We start from the raw sequence: 23,564 nt of genomic DNA on the forward strand, positions 1-23,564 counted from the left end.
TGCATTCTAAATAAAAAGGTGTAGCTTCATAGTCAAGCTGAATTACTTGTTTACAGCATTAATTCAGTGATCTGTTCACTTATTCAACAAATGTATGTGGGGCCCCCTACTCTGTGCAGAGTACCATGCTGGAGGCTGGAAATACAATGGGAAACAGTGGATTTTAAACAGGAGAGTGACTTGATTAGATTTTTTTTTTTAAGATTTTATTTATTTATTTGTCAGAGAGAGAAAGAGAGCGCACACAAGCAGGGGGAGCAGCCGGCAGAGGGAGAGGGAGAAGCAGGCTCCCCGCTGAGCAGGGAGCCCAATGCGGGCTCGATCCCAGGACTGTGGGATCATGACCTGAGCTGAAGGCAGATGCTTAACCAACTGAGGCACCTGGACGCCCCTACATTTGTATTTTTAAAAGGGACTTTGCATTTATTAGGAGCCATCGAGACCAGTGATAAGGCTGCTGCAGTATAGAGATGCATGATAGAGATGAGTTGGGAGCTTCAGCCTATTTCTGCACAAAATTTCAAGCCATGAAAATGAATGAATCAACTCATTTAACCTCCCTGAGTCCATCAATAAACCAGAAATACTAATCTCCACTGTGTCTCACAGTATTGTTAGGAAGTGAAATGAGATAATGTATATAAAATCATTTATAAACAGCCATGGAAATTTTATTACATTAATCATTTCTTTACCCATATGCTTTTATGTGTTTTTTCTTATTTTCTTTCCTACTTCCACTGTGATATGGTTTATAATGTTAAATGTTTTCAGTTTTTAGTTACCTACTCAGTTTCCTAAATTATTCAAAAGATCAGTATATTAAAAGTATAATATAATTAAGCCAAATCCAGGGCACATTTGGTTGCAAAGAAATGCAGCAGGAATGGAATCTTTTAAAATTTGGAGGAATCCATTTCCCAGGACCCATCAGTCTTTTGCACAGAATAAACTGGGCCCTCGAACAAGAAGGTAAGAGAGAATGCACCTTGCCTAATTCTCTCAGTTCTTTAATGGTCAAGTTAATCTGGCCTTGGTTTACTGTTTTGGGAAGGGCTCCAAAGTCTTCCATTTCACCATTCTTCTACTAGCCCTCACTTTACAGGTCAGGAAACCAATGTGGAGAATCTACCGAAACTCAGGATTTTGGAAAACACATTCAAAGTAAATCCATGATCTCACTAAGCCTACTATGAGAGAACATAATGGCAGAACGCCATTTGTCACTTACCCTCCATAAGTCTCCACTCTCACTGAAAGATCAGATAGCCTTCTGCATCCCTAAAGAGTTAGCTTTAGCTCAAAAGATCCAGTAGTTCCTAAGAAGTTTTAACATTTCAATCTTTGTATATACTCACTAAAATAAATGGCTTTGGTTCCCCTCCTGATACAGACTCAGGTGTGTTTTAGCTAATGTTAATCAGGCAAACCTTAATAGGCTTGCTTATGATTTTGCCACTGGCATTTCAGAACTAAAGAATCTTTATAAAGTGATCTCTGTGAGCCTTAAATGCCAGGCCCAAACAACTGCCAATTGGGATACATGCACTCACTTCTTTTGATTTTCTGCACTACTTGAGCCCACCTATCCTTGACTCCCATTCTATGTAGTTAATTCTCTAGCTTTGGTTACTCACACGTGAGGCTCGCTTAGAGAGGCCTCCAGAAATTCATTTACCTATGTCTTCTTGATTCGAGGGAGCGAGAACAGAGTCCTCAGGACTCCGGTGAGAAACATAAGGGAAGCACACCTGACACACCCACACTATACCGTTCTTCTTTTGTGGCCTTTGAAGTTTATATTATGTGAAGGGAGTTCTGGCCCTTAAATAACATCTAAGCCAGTGCTAAGCCCCAATCTGCATTAGCCCACCAAGCACACTGTTAAAATAACTGCTAGTTCATACATTCAGTCAAGCCTCTCCAGGGAGATGCCCTAGAGTAATTAATTTGTCAGTCAAGATTATGTTTAGTCGTCCTTGAATAAGTAGTGCAGAATGCATATCCCCACCGTTTTCCCTATTTTTGCTGAGTCCCTAGAAGACCCTTATTTACATTTCCTTCTCAATAGAATTCTTTTCTTCTTTACTTTTATTTTGCATATCGCCCTTTGAGCCCATGTTGTGATTAGATCCGAGTCACAGGGCAAAATTCAACGAGGGATGGAATATAGTGGAGCAGACTGCCACTTCTCTGGCAGGGAGGACACGGTGGAGAGCATTCGGGAGAAAGCCGGGGGAGCAAGGTTCCACAATTTCTTGCAGTACTCTTGCATCTATCAAGGAAGTATGGTGAGATTATGAAGACAGCTGGTATATCAGTTCATAACTGGAAAGATCAATTTATGCGCTTCGTTTTCAACCCACTCAGCTCTCCAGCTGCAGATAGAAGGGAATTCTTGCAATAGAGCCTCACGACGGTCCTTCGTTTCCTTGGATTTTTGGGCTCCACATTCTAGCAAGGACCAGAGTTTTCCCCATTTTCATGTTTGCCCAGTGTTGTTCAGAGCTTTCACGTGACTCATATTCTTCCATTTCTTTCAATTGATCAATGGCAGCACAGCCTAGTCCTCCAAAGCATCACCCTCAGTGGGAACTTGTTCCCCGGTGACTTAAGATAATGCCTTAATTATGAGCTTGGCTGCCACATTCCTCAGACTGTTGACTTCCTGGGAAACGATGGGAGGTCTCAGTGCCCTTTTCCCTGCCATCACCTGCTAACCAATTTCAAACATTCTACTTTTTCTCCAAAGTCTTTTGTTGGCCAGCTCAATCCCTAACAATCTGTCTTAATTAGACTATGTTTATTTGCAAGGAACAGAAATCTCTTCATACCAGTTCAAAAATAAAAGAAAGCTTATTTTAAATATATGCATTTCATAGAATCCAAGAAAAAGGTAAACAGTAAATCAGTTAGGGTAGGGATTGTGTCTGCCCTGATTGTTCCTGTCTCCTTAGCACTTAGCACAGCGCCTGACATATGGTGCTTGCTTAATAAATATTTATTGAGTGAATAAAAATGACTTGATTAGCAACATCCTCCATTTCTGGAGCTCTTCTGTCAGCTCTGAGAATGGGAGGGAGTCCAAGTCGGAAGTAGTTCGGATGGATGTCATGTGATATGCATAGCAAGACAGCCTGCGATATAGTTGGAATCCTAAGGAATATTCTTTTAGGAGGATGTACACCTGGCAGGGCAATGATTGGCACCTTCAGTACATATATTCTACCACCAACCTCTATGGATTATAAAGCCGTCTTTGCCACCAACACTCAATTTGCAATATATAAACCAGGTAAATGCATAGTAATTTAAAATTGTAGTTGATAGATGGATTGGCCTTTGAAACCTAGATCTTCATTTTAGCAGTTTGGGCATACTTACCTCCTCCTTTACACCTCTGTTTCTTTATTTGTGAAATGAAGTTACAGTTGGTGTAACTCATAGACTTGTTGTGATGATTAAGTAATTACTCATAGAAAATGCTCAATAACTGTTAGCCACTGTCCTCGTCGCTGTCACTGTCATTATCAGTAGAAAGAGTAGTAGGCTGGAAGTCAAGAAACTTGTATTATAACCTCGTGGTTGCCACCAACTAGCTCTATGGACTTGGGAATCCTTTAAACCTGGTTGGGCCTGCGGCTCCTTATTTACAAAATGAGAATGTTGGGCTAGATGATTTCTAAATTTCTGTTTAAAGATAGTATTATTTAGTGTGGGAGGGAAGATCATGTGGATATTCTTATGTCGTGTAGAGTTATAAGGATTAAATAAGATAATGCATATGAAAGCCTTTACAGATCCTACATATGTAAGTATTTGTTAACATCGGTAAATATTAAATGTTTATTAGTTTTCATTATAGTTATATACAATGCCATGTTCCCCAGGGGACTTAGACTCAGAGTACGTGGGAGCAGAGAACAGGCTCTGAGTGACTGCTATCAGGGGCTCTTATACATTCGATGACCACTGGAATAGGTCAATAATTTTTTTCTCAAAGACACTTTCTATATAATTCTTTAAGGCAGGATTGTCTCAGAGTCTGCTTCATACTATTGACTTTTGGATAACATTGGCTTAGGAAGAAAGTCAAGCTGCATAGTGAAGACCTGAAGCATTGCAGTAGCCTGTGGAGAGGTCAGGGTGGTCGTGGGCAAACTTGGAGTTGCCATGATGAAACATGTTGGTTAAGCAGTCCTGAATTTCAGAGGGAACTAAAGAGTATAAATCCATCTCTTGGAAGCTCAGTTATCGGGACCTGAGTACTGGTGGAAATAGAGTTAAAGGAGAGAAGTTGGCTCTCTACGAAATTAAAGAAATCTTGGAAATGTTAAATCATTGTAACAAATGGCACCATTTCCTAAGGGATTCTTGTGAAAAGTTTAGAATTGACTTCCTTTCCAATTAAAGTATATATATTTTTTACTTTATCTAAAGGACACTTTTCAGATTTGGTACCTCTTCAAGTCTTAAAAGGGAGCCATCTGAAGAATCTAAGGTTTGAAGAGAGACAAAAAGGAAATTTGAGCTTAGTAAAATTTTAAATCCGATCTCTCTGGGTTATATGAAAATAACAGATGCCTCTTTTCACAGGGTCTGTGTAGTGCTTGAAGATGCAAATGACCTATGGGTAGACGATTGAAGGACATTTTGTGTGTTTCAGTATCATTAATTTCAGATCCCCTAGCTTCTATCTTCAGCCTCATCTTTCTGAATTATAATTTTAAAACAAGCTTTCTCTTTCTGCTCTCTTCCGTCTGAGAAACAATAAGGTAAGAAGATTGATGATAGACTTTGAGTTCATATACAGAAAAATAAACTTTTTTTTTATAATTTGCAGTGCTTTGCACATGGGCAAATCTAAGGATAATTAGTCATTATTACTTTTAATATGATGGAGACAATAACTTGTTCCATGAGGCAAGCTCCATGGCTAATGAATTTTGTCTTTTGGTTGATCGACTGGTTAATGGAATCAAAAATATTTTGTATCGCTTCTTTACAATTATGCTTTCATTCTCTACTGGAAGTACATAGGAATTTGGGTAGCCAGTCTTAACAGAGCATATTTTTGTTTATCTGCTTTATCATTTGTTTTCCCCTTTTCTCAGTTTCATTTTATATTCCTGGATCTGTAATTCTCATTTTGATTCTGGATCTGCATTGAAACTTACAGATTTGCTAGAGAGAATCATGAAGTTGGCAATTGTATATGTATATATGCAGTAATCAAGAGTTCACCCTCTGCATTCTTTTCTTTCTCTGCAAGACCTGGAATACTGTAGATGTCCATACAAGACGTCAGATTTAAAACTCAAGTACAGTGGGAATTTGTAGGATGAAAATAGAGGCCATAGCCTCTCAGGTACACAGCTCCCAATCAACATATTATGCAAACTCTTCTTTGAAACTTACTGATTTGATTGTAGGGCTTCATCCCTCCCCCACTTCCCAGATCCTTACCAGTTCTTTTTAAATGCAGGGTTGAGCTTGGATTTTCAGATCTAAAATGATGCGGGAAGAGCACAAACTGCAAACATCTTCCTTCTCTCCAAAATAAGCAGTACAAAAGCCCTGCTTTGTTTGCTGTTGTCTTCCCATGACTATAAGGTTTGTCATGCTAGGTGCTGTGCTATTATGATGTGCCTCTCTGCTTTGGAGAACCCAAATAGAAGTCTTCCCTGCCATTAAAATGACAGTGTCACTTCTCTTTGACTATGGATGATGGGCCCTAGACCCTCTAAGACGACTCTTCTCAGACATGGGTCAGTGAATAGTACCCACTCAGCAGTTATTTTGGTTTATGGGCTGTAGTTCCTTGAATTCCAGAAGATAAGGAAGTCATTGTCTCTCTGAGCCCACTGCCAGACACCTGGTCATTTGATAGTAGGTGCTGCCAACCTGAGCAGTGAGGGCAGGCAACCTGCTCTTCCTCACCACGGCTGAAGATGCCATCCTTGTCAAGCAAATGGAGATGGATCATGCTGCTCTAACCTTGTTATACATCACTGTCAAGCCTGCTGTTGGCTTCCAGAGATTGGCCAACTCAGACAGAGTATTTTTCCTGTAGTGAATATTACCTTGGATTGTTTGTGGGGTGTAATACAAAGGACCTGCTACATGAAGGATCATAATTTCGAATCAAGGTTCTCTTTCTGTGACAAACTCTCTCAATACCCTAAATTCTGTCTGGCTGTTTGGAAAATGTCATACTTGTCCCATCTCTAAATAAGGGCAGTGACCAATTCCTCTTTGAAATTGTTTAGATTTTTCTTCCTGGTTTTATTTCAAGGGATATTTGGGGGTGGGGGTGGTGGTGGCAGGAGAGTTACCTTAAACAGTTGGTAGTTTCCAAAAAGCTATTTTCCTGCTGCATGGTTTTGGAAAGGAGAATAGCAGATTTTTGTTTGTTTGTTTGTTTGTTTAAGTGATATTCCAAACTTGGTGCTCCTTCCCTCTTTCTCTACAGTTTCCATTTTAGCTGTTTCCGTTTTTATTCCTTATTTTTTCAAAACTTTGAGACCTTATACACTTTGGAAATTATAGGGACCAGAACGATTAAGAAATGCCTTTACAAAGAAGGAAAAAATTAAAAATATATTTTGGTTATTGCTACTTTCCTGTCACTTGACCCTGGTCCCAGACTTGGGAAAAGAGGTTTTTTTACAGTAGAAGGAGTATATTATAGCGATTTCTTACTCTCCAGAATCTTTTTACTGTTTCTTCATTAGAAACTTAAAAAAACAATTATTTAAAATTTTTCATTAATCCCCATAATTTGCTTTAAAACACCCAAAAGCATTTTTAGGGAGAACTGAGCCAGTAGAAATCATTGCTCATCTTAATCATTGCAAACCTGAGACCTCACCACTAGCCCCAGAATAGCATATAGCCATCTCTTTCTGCTCTGTCAGCTAGCTCCAAGCATCACCTCAGCTGAAAGTTATTTTATTTCTTTAGCATTGCTGACTCCTTCCATCAAGCCATTTGTACATCCCTTTTACTCACGTAGGCCCTAATCTTAATGCTTGTAATAAGCCAGAGTCTCCCAAGAATATCTGATGCGTTCACTGCTCTCGCTTGTCTCCAAGCATTTACACTGGGGCATTTTATACATTTCATATTTTCTTTGGCCCTTACTTCATGTCTTTGGAGCTGAGGCCAGTAAACTACTTATTTTAATTGAGCCATTTTGTAGGGTGTAAATCAGGAAGCCATATTAAATAGCATATTTATTTAAAAATTAGTTTAATTGTTGAAAATTGACAGTGCCCCCAGGTCTGCAAGAAGTTCCCATAACATTCTAATCCATCTGCTACTTTTAGGTGGAACACACCTTATACATCTCAAAAAATTGATGAAAGTCCTAGTTTTTATAAGACATTTTAAAAGAAAACATTTCGTGTCTTTCAATCATTACTTGCTCTGGTATTTCAGCATTTAACAGATTCTGATGTGAGTTAAACCCTCTAGTCTGCTTTTAGCATTACAAATTATAAAAATTTATCTTTTTTCTCTTTTCCTCTATTTTATCGATTTGTGTGTGTATATATATATATGTGTGTGAGTGAGAGGAGAGAGAGGGAAAAGTTGAGGAGACCTGAATTTCTCCAGAAGATCACCTTAGCATTTCCAATTTTTATATTTCTAAGATTGGAACTTGGAAAACATGAGGGAAATATCATTGCCAGTGCTTCCATTTAGAAAAGCTAAGTTTCCTGTGAGTCGATGTATAGAATTTTGTAAGTTTTGCCGATAATGTTCTGTAATTGTGGTTGATCCATACTTTACTTCTATTTTCCACTCCTGTCCTGAGAGGAGAAAGTGGTATGGTGGGTCACTGGTGAATTGAGACCTGTGTCTTTCTCTTTGCTTGATCACTAAGTAGCTGTGAATAATACACTTAATCTCTTTTAAAATCTTTTTACTGATTTGTTATATATGAATGGTTTGGACTAGGCTATCCAAATGAACTACATGGGTAGGAGTTAGCCACTCAAGTGGGATGAGGTAGGTTGGGAAGGATGTTCTGTCTAAGGCAGGTGTTTGTTTAAATTCTGGGAGGAAATAAAAAGCATGGCATATTAGAGAACTAAAAGTAGTTCATTATGACTGGAGATAGGGTGAAATGAAGTGGGATAGCCAAGAGGAAATGATGAAAATACAATCATTCTTGGATCCTGGAAGACTTATTGAGAAAGTATATACTTTATTCTAGGTACATAGGGAGCTTGGTCATGTTTTATTGTATGAGAATGACATGGTCATTTTCTGCTTTAGGAAAATCAGTGTGGCAAAATTGTGAAAAATGCATAGAAGAGGGGCAAGCCTAAATACAGAAACTAGTAGGGTTGCCAGATAAAAAAAACAGGATACCCAGTTAAATGTGAATTTCAGGGGAAAAATTGAATTTCAGATAAACAGTGAATAATTTTGGGTGCCTGGGTGATCAGTCGGTTGAGTATCTGCCTTCGGCTCAGGTCATGATACCAGGGTCCAGGGATTGGGCCCCGCAGGAAGCCTGCTTCTCCCTCTCCCTTTTCTACTCCCCCCTGCTGTGCACTCTTGCGTGCACGCGCGCCCTCTCTCTCTCAGTCAAATAAATAAATAAAATCTTAAAAAAAAAAAACCAGTGAATAATTTTATATAATACTGCATGGTACATGCAAATGTCAGGTAAGATAAGGACTGAAAAAGTGTTGCTTTAGTAAGAAGGAAGCCAAAGTAAACTTTAGAGAGAATACTTTTAGTGGAAGTTGGGGTGGAAGAAACCAGATTACAGAGAGGTCAGGAATGAGTGGAAGATAAAGAAGTTGAATCAGTGCTTGTAAACAACTCTTTCAGAAATTGAGTTTGAAAGAGAAGAAAGAATAGGTTATTTCATTGCCTCTGAGAATATCAGTGGTTATTTTTCTTTATGTTGCCATTGTTCAGCCTAATGATTTGGGACTGGGGCAAATAACATCAAACCTTTTATATAATGTAACTGAGAATAAAAGAAAAATAATTCTTCCTTTATTTTTTTTGTGGGCATCAGTAAAATTTGCCTAGGCATTTTCCTCTTCTTTCTGTCATTCTCTTCCCTTTCTTCTGAATGATGTGCCTTTCTGGAGAAATTCAAATCTTCATTTTCCACCCAATCCCAGCAGTCAGTCTGCTTGAGGCCTGCCCTTTCCCTCCGAGTCACTGAAATCTCTTTGTCAACTGTCCGCCTGTCAGTGGATGGAAACAAGGTATAGCCTAAGCCCCTGCCCAGGCAATTAACCAGGGGAAAGAGTGAGGTTCTCTACTTTTCCCTAGAAAAGCATTTTTGAGGGCTTTTCAGCAAGGATCATTTGAAAGACCAGAGTGCTTTTAATACTTGCAATGTTCATTTATCTCCTATACTTTCTAGCACTCAAGATATTCCTTTAAAAGCACCAGTGTATCATGGAAAGAAGTTGCTTATGTGCCTTAAGAAACAATTATTTTCATTTCCTTTTCCTCCGGCTAACCTAAATTCTCTTTAAACACCAATCTCCCTCTCAGCAGGGCCTAGGAGTTAAAATCCTTAATCCTTCCTCTAGAGCTCCGGAGCTGTGTCCAAAGTCTGTTCCTTGACCCTTTACCTAGTAACTATCAGCTGAAGGGCTCCGGTTGCACTAACAGAGATTCTCTTCTTTTGTTTTTGTTTCTTTGTTTGTTTGTTTTAGGGGGAAAAAAGAAAAGGGAAAACACACCCTAAACTGAGTTCTCAGCAGCACAGTTTATGTTCTCTAAGTAAGATGGATCCTGAGGATCCTACGTTTAGGTCTTGACCTCTGGAGGTAAATCCATTAGCCTATGTAACCAGAATGGGAGAATAGTATTTATGTTGATATTGATCTAATGCAGACATTTAACATGGATGTTAGATCATTGTTTTAGAACTTTATATTAAATTTCCATTGTAGGGGAAATACTTCCCAGTGGATACTCGAACAATTTCATGAAGCAAAGAAGCAAAGCTAGTAAATAAAGAAAATGTTAACTTTCTCTGGGCAAGATATATAGAACTTTTTACTTTGCCATGTCAGAAATGATCTCTAATAATGAAGACTTGTTTTAATTTAGTATCTTAAAATTTTTAATTCAGTGAAGAAGTGGCGAGGTAGGGAGAAAAAGCATATTATTTTATTGCATCAAATTCCAATAATTTTCACATTAATTATGCTGGGACATGTGTATGGCTATAGCCTAGATGTTAAAATGGACCCCATATCAAGTTATATTGCGCTTGATCTGGATGGGACTTTGTGTTCCAATAGCAATTCTCTGACACCAACTGGGTGTCCTACAATTCAATCCATTTCTAGCACTAACAACCTGGAGTTATTACAGACCCCACAAGTTAAGGAGTCAGTCGCATAAGACTGCCTCTCTTCAGACATCAGCCACAAGTCTCAGCCACAGTCTCACAAGTCTCAGGTGTCCAAGCCACTCATACTTCTTCCTAGCTGACTGCAGATTCAGGGCTCCCCACACTCCCTTGGGTTCAATAATTCACTAGAAGACTCACAGAAATCACTGAAAGTTCTGTACTTCTGATTATAGTTTCATTATAAAGGCTGTAACTTGGGAACAGCCAAATGGAAGATATGTAGAGGTCAGGGTCCTGGGGAGGAGGGTAGATAGCACAGAGTTTCCATGTCTTCTGCTCATTAGAATCTGGGCATGTCACCCTTCCAGCACATCAATGTGTTCACTAATCAAGAAGATTTACTGAGCTTCGGTGTCCAGAGTTTTTATATGGGCTTGCATTACATGGGCATGATTGAATAAGTAATTGGCTACATAAATGGAATCAATCTCTAGCCCCTTTATGCTCCCTGGAGACTGAGGTTGGGGCTGAAAATTACAACCGTCTAATCATGAGCTTTGTGTTTCTGGCTGGTCTAGCCCTTCCCTTACAACTAAGGACATACTTGAGCAACCTTGTTAGCATAAACCTAGGTATGGTCAAAAGAATCTCATTGTGAATAGCAACTCCTATTGCTCAGGAGCTTTCAAGGGTATTTGAAACTCTATTCCAGGAGCGGGGACAAAGACCAGATATATTCTTTTTTTAAAAGATTTTATTTGTTTATTTGACAGAGAGATAGCGAGAGAGGGAACACAAGCAGGGGGAGTGGAGAGGGAGAAGCAGGCTTCCCGCCGAGCAGGGAGCCTGATGCGGGGCTTGATCCCAGGACGCTGGGATCATGACCTGAGCTGAAGGCAGACGCTTAACCGACTGAGCTACCCAGGCGCCCCAGATATATTCTTTATTATATCACAGACCTCAAGAACATATTTGATTTAGTCCTACAGCTTTAAGTAAGCGAAATATTATTACCTTCATTTTACAGCAGAGACATCTGGTACTAAAAACTTATATAGTTGGCCCAAGGTCACATAAACAAATTTTAGAAAGGACTAGAATCTCACTTACCTTAGCTAATGATATATCTATCTTTTGTGGACATCAGCTTACATTATGAGACTTAGTTTTCCTAGCAAATTGTGAGAACATCCATGAAATATATACCAAAGAAATACTAACTACTCTCGGTTTGAAAAGAATTATATTGACTTAAAAAAAAAATCTAGCTTTTTTAACTTTGGAAACTTCCCATGTGGAACCTACCTTAGTCATTTCTCTGACTTCCAGCATTTTTCATAGTGTGGTATGATATATACCTTAGTCATTTCCCTGACTTCCAGCATTTTTCATAGTGTAGTATGATATATCTCCACCCTGTTCCGAGTCCTGATAGTGAGTCTTGATACTTTTCCTTTTAGCAAATCAGTATTTATTTTATATTGCACCTTATAAAACATTTTGCAGTTATAGATCAGGATTGTTATTGTCATCAATGGCTGGGGAAACTGAAGCAATGAGCTTTGTCCAGAAACTTGCATCCTCATCAACTATCATCATTTGAAAAAGCTGACACCCTACTGCGTTTTCCAAAAATGATTTGAGACCACCTTCAACAGGATAAATTGAAAAAATAAATAAGTTAGGTACCATACCCTCCAATTATCTGCCGTTTTGCTTCCTGTGGTTTCAGTTATCCAAGATCAACTGTGATCTGGAAGTAGATGATCCTCTTGAGGTATCATCAGAAAGTCAGGAGTAGATTAACACTGCATCACAATGCCCATGTCACTTGTCCCCTTTATCTCATCATTTCTCCCATCATCACAAGGATGAGTATAGTATGATAAGATATTTTGAGAGAGAGAGAGACCACATTCACATAACTTTTACTATGGTATATTGTAATTGTTCTGTTTTATTGTTTTTAATCTCTTACTGTGCCTAATTTATAAATTAGCATAGGTATGTATGTATAGGAAAAAACATAGTATATATGGGGTTCAGTACTCACCCACTGGGTAAGTTGGTACATATCCCCCCCACAGATAAGGGAGGACAACTGTGTAAGAAAGAGAAAATGGGTTGAAGAGAAGAAAAATAAGAATACAAGTATCAGGATTAATAGAGAGGTGATATAAAAACGTGTTGACGGGCAAGGTGAAGAATATACAAAATATATAACTCTCTGAGGACAACACACTTTTATAATATGAGCTGAGTAGAAGCCATTGTGTAGCATCATGGACATTTGCTTCAATCCTTATTTCATAGCCAATGTGAAAAATAGAATTCATACTGCTATGAATAGGAATGCTCATTCTCTGTCATTTCAAAGTCTGAAGTCATTCTTGGCACAATTAATTTTTTTTAAAGATTTGTTTATTTTTGAGAGCGAACGTGAGCTGGGGATGGGGCAGAGGGAGAGGGAGAGAGAGCCCCAAGCAGACACCCCACTGAGCCAGAGCCCAGCACGGGACTCGCTCCCACCATCCTGAGATCATGACCTGAGCCAAAACTAAGAGTTGGACACTTAACCAACTGAGCCACCCAGGCGCCCCTTGGCGCAATTAATTTTAATTTACGTTCATTACAGTCGACATCCTCTAAAGGTGTGCTGTCCAATGCTATAGCTACCAGCCTTAAGCAGCCGTTTGAACATTTGAAATGTAGCTAGTTAGAAATGAGATGTGCTGTAAATGTAAAATACATACTGAATTTTGAAAAAAGCTGAATACTTTTTTTTTAAGTATTCACGACTCTAAGATCAAGAGTCACATGCTCTACTGACTGAGGCAGCCAGGCACCCCAAACATGAATAATTTTTAAAATATTAGTTTCATGTTTTGAGATTTTATTTATTGGAGAGAGAGAGAGAGAGGGAGAACACAGAGGGAGAGTGAGAGGATGAAGCAGATTCCCTGCTGAACTTGGAGGCCTACACAGGGCTCCATCTCAGGCCCCTGAGATCATGACCTGAGCCAAAGGCCAACGCTTAACTGACTGAGCCACCCAGGTGCCCCTAAAATATTAGTTTCATGTTAAAATTGAAATATTTTGTATATATTGGGTCAAACAAGATATATTATTAATTTTAAAATTAATTATTTTGTTTCTGTTTTTAATGTGTCTACTAGAAATTCTAAAAATTCTAAAATTACACATGGGGCTTGCATTTCTATTTGGACAGTTTTTAGAAAATTGATTTTCACTGTTATGTTAAATGACCTACAGAATCCTTCTCAAAATCCTTCTGTAAAATTTCAGATAGCCACAGCTTTGTGTGTATGTTCATGCAGCAGAATCATCAGTGCTGAACAAACACATGGATAAAATTAAGTCCTTAAAAGCATAGTAAAAACGTCAAGGATATAAAGTTACTACTTCAGAGCACTAGTCTTTCTCATCTCTCAGGAAGCCCACCTCTCTCATGGCAGGTCCTCCACTTTCCAGAGATTATACACAGAAGCACTGCTGATTGCTAATTGGGAGAAGCTTCTCTTCACCATAATTTTAAAAGATATATTATGAAATTGGCCCTTATTTTGCAAAATTGTGAAGCATTCAGGAACTTCAGAGGAAAAATTATGACTTTATACAGATCTGTATGTTTTTATGATTTTATTATTCCTAACTAAGAAGGAATATTTAAAATGCATATAAAGGAACATGTAAAGTGAATATTTGTTTTTAGACCTTCCAGGTGGGACATGCATATTGAAATAATAGAAGGACAGACTCAGAAGGATCAGATTCTAACTAGGTCACTGACTTAACCTTTTGGGCCTTAATTTTCTCATCCGTCGAAGTCCTCAGTAGTTTACAAATACTTCCTTCAGCTTCAGGATTATAGATTGTAGACTTGATTCCTAGGTCATCTTTTGCTCTGCTTTTGGCTGTTATTTTTCTGTGGAATATTAAGGTAAAGTCCACTGCCATGTGGCATGACATTGTTCTGCCACTCGTTATAGTCTTGACTTTCCTCAACCCTTCTTCCTCTGCAAAGAACCACACAATACAGGAGTTGCTCTGTTTAATTTAGTGATGGCAGCTAAGGATTCTTATCCATCATGTAAAGTATTATTTCTTCAGACAGAGAATAGCACTTTATTTCCATAAATGCACCCAGTGCCCCCTGGACTCCATGAAATGGTAGGAACTTATATCATTGCTGTCTTTTCAATCTTGAACAGAATTATTTTCTAGTTTGCTTTCCTAGATTCAGCTAACCAATTTCATTAAACTGTGTACAGATTCTTCTTATATGTTAAATGAGAAGTAGAAATCAGCTTCTCTGCTTTTCTAGGTTTATTCCTCATGAAACAGCTTTCCTGTCCAGGTGAATATGTGCTGTCACCAACACCAGTCCTGAAAGTGCCGGGACCCTCCTTTCCTCTCGGCGGTCCCCTCTGGGGACAGCCAGGTGGAGATTGATCAGCCTGTTTACTTAGCAGCAGCGCGGAAGTTCCTGCTTGCTGGGGGCCATTTCTTCGCTTATGGGAGATTAAGCTTTCTTAATTAAAAAGCCACATCTCTCTGTCCTCGCTTTCCGTGGTCTTCCAGAGCAAAAGGAGCTTGGAGAATTGAACTTAGACCATTAAATGTTAATAGTAATTTGTAAATCTGTTTGGAGTACTGGTTTGGCATCTGCAATCAGATTTTAGTGTCATCACTTTTCATCAGGTTTCTCTCCCAGAACTTTGAGAATCGGTTCGAGTTAGCCTGTGCTCTCCTCTGCCCTTCTTGGGTGGGAGGTGCAGTGAGTTACGTACTTACGGTGTGTAAAAGCAGAGAATAATGTGCAGCCCAGAGTCCTCCCCTGGCTAAATAAAGCTGTCTGGTTTTTATGATCGCATGTCCGTGTGAGCACACTTAGACACATAGAATCGGTGGCATCTGCAAGGTGTTTTTCCCTCCCACTCCCCTTTTCCTGTCCCTGGATGTCTGTCTTGTTCGTTCGTACTTCCTTATGTGCTGGCCGACCTTTCTCTGACCAGCAGGGCCCTGAGTGGAGTCCCTGTGGAGTCTATCAACTCCTCTCTGTAATTAGCTTGGTGGAGCCACTGTGAAGTGATGCAAGAAGGGGTTAGCTTCCCCAGAGCCACGCTTCGAAGTCTGGCACACCCTTTACCTGTGGCTCCAGGGAGCCAGATACCAGGAAACCATTATGTTAATACAGCAACAGCGGCTCTTATTTTTTTCAATCCCACAAAACCCACATGTGACCTGACATGATCCTAAGGTATAAACAAGTAGCCAACATACTTTGGGCTCCTGGGTACTGAGTTTTCTTTCTCACTTGGTTTGCCAGAACCAAACCTCAAATCCCTTCTGTGAGAGCCGGTGATGCTAACTTGTCCATTATCTGACCTGGACGTTCGCTGGCAGCAAAAGTAAAGGACGGTATCCAGGGACCTCTGGTTACAATTTTGCCCACTGTCTTTTCAACTTCCTCTTATTTAAACCAATTGTGGTTTTCTCCAACAGTTGCTATTTTACCTATTTGTCAGATATCATACTAGTTTTCTTTTCTTTTCTTTTTTTTTTTTTTAAGATTTTATTTATTTATTTGAGAGAGAGAGAGAGCACAAGAGGGGGGAGCGGGAGAGGGAGAAGTAGACTCCCTGCTGAGCAGGGAGCCGATGCGGGACTCGATCCCGGGACTCCAGGATCATGACCTGAGCCAAAGGCCGTTGCTTAACCAACTGAGCCACCCAGGCGCCCCTAGTTTTCTTTTCTGAAATAAATTTTACCTTGTTGCTCTTCTTCTTTTGAAAATTGTTCTTGTTCCATGGATAATTTGCATTAAATAGATCTGTCATTTTGTGACCCTTAAAAACATGATTGTTCTCCTTGAGTCAGCTCAGAAGAACTAGTTTTATTTTCTGTTTCTCACAACTTGCTTTTGATAAACTCCCAGATGTCCTATCTAGATATACAGATTATAAACTATGGCAGTCATTTTGACTTCTCAAAGCCCCTTCTAATCTGACTATCATTTTATTCTAATTAGCGTTCTGTGGTGTTAATAATTTTTTTTCTTCAGCCAAATGCGAATGTACCAGATAATTTTAAAATTAAAGTTTATTTAATTTTTTTGCCTTCCCCCCTGATAGTGTTACTTAATTATAAGGTCAGCCTTCAAGAAGTCTAGAAAGCATTTTGAAATTAATGGAATCCCTTCTTTTTCTCTTTCGGTAATTTTATGTCATTATAATACGAAGATTATTAGGAATGTAAACCTACTGGATAGTTTTGAGAAATTAATATTGTTTTTAAAAATGATTGCCAAATCTCATAGACTTAAGTGTACATAAGAATGTGAAAGAATGTTGAATATTTGGTAAGTAAAATACTTCTTTTGTGTAATTTTCTTTCCCCACTTGTACCTTCACTTAACAATATACCTTCTTTTCTGTAACTTTTACATCTCCTTTTTATTTATTTTTTTAATGAAAAGATTTCCTTCATAAACTTCAATGAGTTGGCAGTTTCCTCATTAAAAGATTTTTCACATTTGCAAATTGGTTCTTGGAGTTAAGCCCTGATATCAGCTCCGACTCCGAGAGTCCCTACCGTGATAATACAAGGGCAGGAAATTGCTGCTGGGCAGAGCAGAGCCCTCTGGAAAATGTGTCAGTGGTAGTCAGGAGCTCTGCTAATCTGAACCAAGTTTTGAAGAGGAAGCTTTCTTGCCAGCCTCACTGGAACCTTGACTCAGTCCCCAAGTGACACATGCTGGTCGAAAGTCCGGGTTTGGGTCTGTGTGAAATAGAGCAAGCACCTTCTAGTCTTGCGATGTTTTGGCTACTCTACAGAACTCCAGGCTTTGGAAACACTGGTGTTGGAAACACTTAGAGACTGAAAACCTGCTATAGATCTTGGAATCTAGAGACAAGCCCAGAAAGGGACTGTCCATTGTGCCCCATATGTACGTTGGTTCCACTTAGTCACGATTGCATACTTGTACCCCTTTTATGATTTCGAAAGGAGGAAGGTTTCTCTTTGTGATGCTGAAGAGAGGCTTCTAGTGTGCACATGTGATCAGTTTCTGTAGGCATCAGCCTATTACGTAGACGGGCTTTTTGCCCCCCTCCAGTGTGTAGTTTTCTTCTCTTTCTGTCAAGCAACCTCTGGAAATTTGTGTGTGCAGACCAATCCCAGTTGCCTGTCATGCTAAATCTTGAACAAGTTATTCTCTCTCGTCACTAGATAAAGTATGACTAAATCAGCACCACTAAGTAATTTTGGTGTATGTGTGTGTGTGTGTGTGTGTTCTGTTTCCTTTTCTTTGATTATGAAAGTGGTCGGTACTCATTTTAAAAGTTTATAAAATATAAAGAAAAATAAAACCCTCTTGTAATCTTTCTGTCTGTAACAGCCGCAGTTAACATTATGAAATGAACGCGTACTGTCATGTTTTCAATGCATATTATATTTTATATGGTTGGAATCAGACTATATACAAATGTTCACTTATTTAAAATATTCACACTTCCTTATGCTATTAGCATTTTTTGTATATCTGAAGAGTTAACTCTAGGAGAATAGCCATGTTTTTAAAGGTATATTGAGTCAGAAAATTAGAGGAGATCGATTTTATGCATTTATTGCAATTCTTAAGTAACACCAATAAAAATTACTGTGCTTTGGCTAACATACTGTTAATTAGTCATATCAGCTTCCTGTAAGTGAAAGACTTAAATATTTGCCTATAAATAAATTTGCAGTGCCAACTCCCTAACTCATCACTGAACGGTAGCTGAATTAATTCTGACGTTTTGTCCTAGATATATAACGGCGTTTCTTTAACTTTTGTTTGGTCACCAGCCCCCTGAGAATTCAGTGAAAGCTATGAACCTTCTTCCCAGAGAACTGTATATTCACACAAAAAACTAATTGTAATGATAATCAATTATGATATGCCAGGCACTTTGCCAACTGCTTTATATGTGTTATTTCATTTAATCCTCATAGTAGCACTATAAGGAATGCACTGTTTTCTTCATTTTTGAGAAAAAGCCATTGAAGCTTTAAGGAGAATAAGTAATTTGCTCATGCCCACAGACCCAGTATCTTGGGCTCAAACTCTGATATTATGACCTCAAAACCCATCCCCTCAATCACTGTGCACCTAATTTTAAGGAGCTCATAAATTCCTAAAGCCTGCTTATTGATACTCATGTTAAGGACACATTACCTATTACAATCCACAGATTTTCATTGGCAGTGAAGAGTATATGTGACTAACGAATCTTGCTGTTTTTGTAATTTATTTAATTAACAAATGAGTATTTGTTGAACATCTGCTATTTTAAGTACTTGTTAGGTTCAGCAATATGGTCCTTATCCTTAAGGAGTTTACTTATCTACATGAGAAGACAAGAATTATATACACAAAACAATGAGAAAAAATACAAACATGAAGTTGAATATACAGTAATTAGACATTTCCATAAACTGTATGTGAAATCAATCTCTTTACTTGGCCATACCTTGATGCAATTGTCACTCTTTGATTCCCTTTGATTTATAAAAGGAGAATCAAACCTAAAAGGCCACTGTGTCCTCTGGGAACCTGGAAGATTCAGTGTGTCATAAAAATGAGGCCTATAAAGGGAGACTCTGAGAACTAAATATGTATCACGTCTGGATTCCTGCGTGGTTTCGGCAGTGTCATCTCTTAACCCCAGGGAGCATGTTCAAGAAGGAGATGTGAGAATGGGTAGCCAGCTCTCAAGAATTCAAACCACATACCACAGGTTAATTCTGTTGAGTTGGACATGTGTAGGTATGCAGAACACCCTGATAGTTGCTACTTTTGACTCAAGAAAGGTTCCTACTGACAGAGAGGATTGCATACTTCAAATGATGCAACATAGCCTCGACTCACGCAGGAGCAATGGGGGAAAGCTACTGACCTTGGATGAAACCAGCAGGCATGAGAAACTTATTTAAGCTGACCACTGACAATCAAGGCTGTCAAAAAGAGCGGCTGTGGCTATAATTCAAAGAACTGCTTTCTGTAAGAGCAGAGTATGGGAAAATTGTACATCTGACTTGAACAGCCGCTGTCTACAAGGTCAGCACACATAATGGCTATTGCAAAATAGGAAGGATGGAGTAGTCAGGCTTTTTATTAACATGGCCCTCATCAAGTATTTGTACGGTTGTAGGATTTTACTCTTTTAAAACTTGAGTCATTTGGGCTGTAATATGATAGAATTAATTTACAAATGGCACTTGAATTTTCTTTTCAATGCAACTAGAAACCTAGTGCTGCTAATCATGCTAAATGTAGTTTATCTCCTTCCACTTACAAGAGTCGTTTTTATTGAAATGTCTAAAATAAGAATATTTTGTGTACAGTTGTAGAATACATCTGTGCTATGTATTAGTTTAATAAATTGTGTTAAATTTCATTTCACATGTTGTTTCCATAATCCCTCCAACTTAACTTGTTAGCATTATTTTTTTTTAAGTGGGACAAGGGTGTTATGAAACCCAATTATGTCTAAGAAACCCCAGATGGAAAACATTTTTAAAAAACAGGTATTCCTATAATTGTTCACAAATATCATTTAAATACATCTAGCTACTGGATGTTGCAAATACTTTTCCAGGCATTTATGCAAATATCTTGATGGATTTTTATTTAATTTCAAAAGAAAAGTATGATACCGAATCTGTATAGCTTCTTAAATTCATTCCTGGAGAAAAACATAATTGAAAGGAAAACATTCCTTTTCATATATGCTTTGAGCCAATACTTGAGTTGTTTTTGAGGTAAATAGTAGATTGATGTTAAATGTCTATCACACTTTGGCTTTACGGAGAGAATTCAAGACATAGTAACTGTCCAACTCTTGAATTTTTTCTCTCTCTGCATGGTGTGTGTGTGTGTGTGCGCGTGTGTGTGTGTGCGTGCATGTGTGTAGGGAGCTTAAACAAGACCTTTTGATTTCATAATAAGCCGGGCTTAGGGACGATAAAACTTGACATTCTTAACTGTTACTAGTGTTTGTCCCTGTAGCCCTGTGCAGTTATCTTCTTGTTAACGATGTAGAAGTCAGCGTCATAAACTGAGCATGTACCTAAGGCACTACCGTAAATTACAAATAGCATTCATGTGATCTCTTTGACCTAAGACTAAATTGGGGTAGCGGGAAGAGAAAAAAGAATTTTCAAGAATGGAAAAGAAGTAGAAGTCAAGGACAAAGAATACACTAGTAGGATGGACATGTGCAAATGTTCCCTAAGCTTTGCAGTGAGATTTATTTAGATGGGCCTTTTCAAATCTGCAAATACCCCTTTGCTCAAGAGCCAGGCAGTGGATCGGGACAGCTTCTGCTGGGTGTGTGTATGTGTGTGTATGTGTGTGTGTTGGCAATAATGCAGTCATGAGATAATACAAATAATCAGTGAGGGAATAATTAATGATGTGGCAGGGAATATTTTTTGATAAATGCTTGGGGAATGAGGTGACAGGCGTGAAATTAGAAAATTCCTTCAGCGATCTAAAATATAAATAGCTTTCGGAACTGAAAAGAGTTTCACAGCTGAAGATTTTATTGTGTTGAGAGGAAAACTTTTTTCTCTCCCCCACTCCCTCCTCCTTTGCAAGTTGTTTGTCCATTCACAAAACAAATACTCTGAAGCCCAGCGCGGCTCATGGGAATAAATTTCAGGTCGAATTAGTACAGTTTCCTTGCTGTCAGGATGCTGGAATTAATGGTGTTTTGATGACACGAATTTTGAAGGGCAAACAAAGAAGCTGAAGGGAGAGAGACATGACTCCTTAGAAGCTTGGTCCTCCTCTCCCCCAGCCTCTCTTGTCTTCCCTGTCATCCGTCTGCCAATCTCCCTGTCCATGGTTAGTTAAAGGCGCTTTTTATCCTCTTTTCTTTCCCACAGAGTTTGCCAGATCCGGCCCGGTGCCTGGGTTCCAGGAGGACACGCTGCAGTTGGCCTTCATCGACTTGAGACAAGTAAGTCTTTGTGTTTTTGTTTTTTGTTTTTCTTTTAAGATGTGTGACTGAAGACCATCAGGTCTTAAGGAAAAGGGGAGGGGAGGGGGATCGGCGTTGGCGATTCACACTGGAGACCTAAGGGTTTTTCCCCTGTGTTTGAGACCACCTCTTTTATGTAGCTATCTGGGATCCTTAGCTATGGTGGAGTTAAAGGTTTTGTGAGTGGAAGGGAAGGCAGGAGGTGGGAGGAGGGACCCAGAGAGTAGAGGGACTCAAGTGACCCTCAAGTGATGTGACCCATTGTGCTACGGTTGGCTTCTGCAGACACAGCAGAAAGATAACTCGGCAGGCCAATGCTGAGCAGGTGCACTGGTGCAGAGACTGCCTGCCCGGAGGACTTTTGTTTGCAGATAGAATGAGGGCGGCAGTATTTAAGAAAAATGAAATATTTTACATTCTGGAGTGTTGGTTTGGCTTGTTGACTTTTTTCTGTTGCCTTATGTCTTCCCATCCCCTCCTTTGTAGAATGTGGTCAGCCATGAGTGACTAAGTGGTGGTTTTAGAAGGTGATTAGCAAAGGCCCCGACCGGTCATGCTTACCTGACGGGCAACCCTCTTAAAGTAATGTTGATGAAAGCCGGTACTCGGGCATACCCGAGTTTCGCAAGCCCATCGGATAGAAAGAATCGTTCTGGAGGGCTGTTGCTTGCAGACTGAAATGGGTAGGTTGGTAGGCCTTGGTGGTTTGGGTGGAGAGGAACAGGATGGGCGGGGGCCGAAAGAGGGAGAGAGTTAACTGGGCTCTGTCATCTCTTCACTCTGAAGATGGATGGGGTTGGATAAAAAGTGTGAATGAAGTAAGAATCAATGACTGATGCTTCTCTCCTATTAAAACAATCTTTTTTTTTTGTCTGTTTTAAAAAGGGGGCTGGCTTTGTTTCTCCTGCCATAATGATGCAGTGCCTCTTGTTTTCAGAGCTGACATAGTTTGCATTCTGAAAACTTTTAGATGCCCAGAGTATTTCTTAAAGCTATAGGACCCCTTGTATTGGTAGTCTCCTTACCACTGTGACTCGATTCATGCCGGAACAGCTTTTAACCCATAATGGATGGCCTGAGCTACCCCTGAATCCTTGTGGATGGGTGGTGTAATCTGTCATCTGATGACAATTCTGGAAAGCCCTGTTAAGCAGAAAACAGAAAATTGTGTCTCTATAGACCCGCCAAAGTTTGAGGATTCAGGCCGCGTCCCAGAAACGTGTGTCAACTTAGTATTTGGGGGCCGAGGTGGGGGTTCTCTTACACATAAAGGCTTTCCCAGCATGGTCACAAATGGAGCTGGGTATCTCTTTCCACACTTAAGACCTTCCACCTGTGGATTCAGCAACTCAACAGAGACAGTCAGGTTTTAACCCCTTGGCAGATGTGAGGCTGAAAGATTGGGATTTTTGCTTTAGGGTTTTATGGAGTGTTATCTGTTGGACTTTTCTCCCCTGTTTCTTCTCAGAAACTTCTGAGCCAATTGGCTTTTCTTGGAAAGCAGACACTGAATTTCACTGGAGAGACATATCCAAGGAAAAATTTTTCCTTTCTCGCTATTCATGAGAAGAAAGCGTGGTCATTCTCACTAGTTTGTGGTTTTGGTCCCTATGGAAAGCAACTAGTGTTCGCAGAAAATGTTAACTAAGGGAGTAAGTTAGAAGCACAGCCAAAATAAGGTGGATCTGAGCCGGGGATGAATGCTCAAATACTTGTGAGCTCTCCGTGAGGACTGTAGTTTGTGCGTAAGTTCCTATTTGCCATCGCATTTCTGTTCTGAGTTCCTTTTATGATATTTTAGCAGGAGAAACCAAAACTCCAAAATTTTACTCATAAGAAGAGTATGCCTCTTCCTATTGAATCTATCACCTAATTTCTAGTTATGGCTGTCTCTGTTAAAACAGCTTAAACTTTTCTAACCTAGATCATTTGAAAAACTTCTCCAGTTCTCAGGCTGAGGCTCATTAGCAGCAGGCCTCAGGTAGCTTGAATCATTGTGAGAAAAATGATCCCTCCACATCCCATGCTGCAAATATTAATCTCTTTGCAGTCCATCTTGGTCGTTCTCATAACTTATTTTAAATGAGCATCCTTTTAGAAGGAGACTTCTGAACTGTAGAGATGTTCAAACCGTAAGGAGAGAACCTTGGAGTATGTCCCCAGAGGAGATATCT

At 39.3% G+C, this 23,564-nt stretch overlaps 1 protein-coding gene across 3 annotated transcripts in view; it reads left to right on the top strand.

Moving 5' to 3' along the window:
• The window catches only part of EXOC6B (exocyst complex component 6B), a 607,862-nt gene that overhangs the window by 423,431 nt on the left and 160,867 nt on the right, over positions 1–23,564 (top strand). For all 3 annotated transcript variants that reach the window (XM_035001312.1, XM_035001314.1, XM_035001313.1), the window contains one exon: positions 21,296–21,369. In XM_035001312.1, coding sequence (XP_034857203.1) covers positions 21,296–21,369 — 74 coding nt within the window. The remainder of the gene's footprint in view (positions 1–21,295; positions 21,370–23,564) is intronic.

Source organism: Mirounga leonina, unplaced genomic scaffold (genome assembly GCF_011800145.1).
Source record: "Mirounga leonina isolate KUSES-001 unplaced genomic scaffold, KU_Mleo_1.0 Mir_125, whole genome shotgun sequence".
NCBI lineage: Eukaryota > Metazoa > Chordata > Mammalia > Carnivora > Phocidae > Mirounga > Mirounga leonina.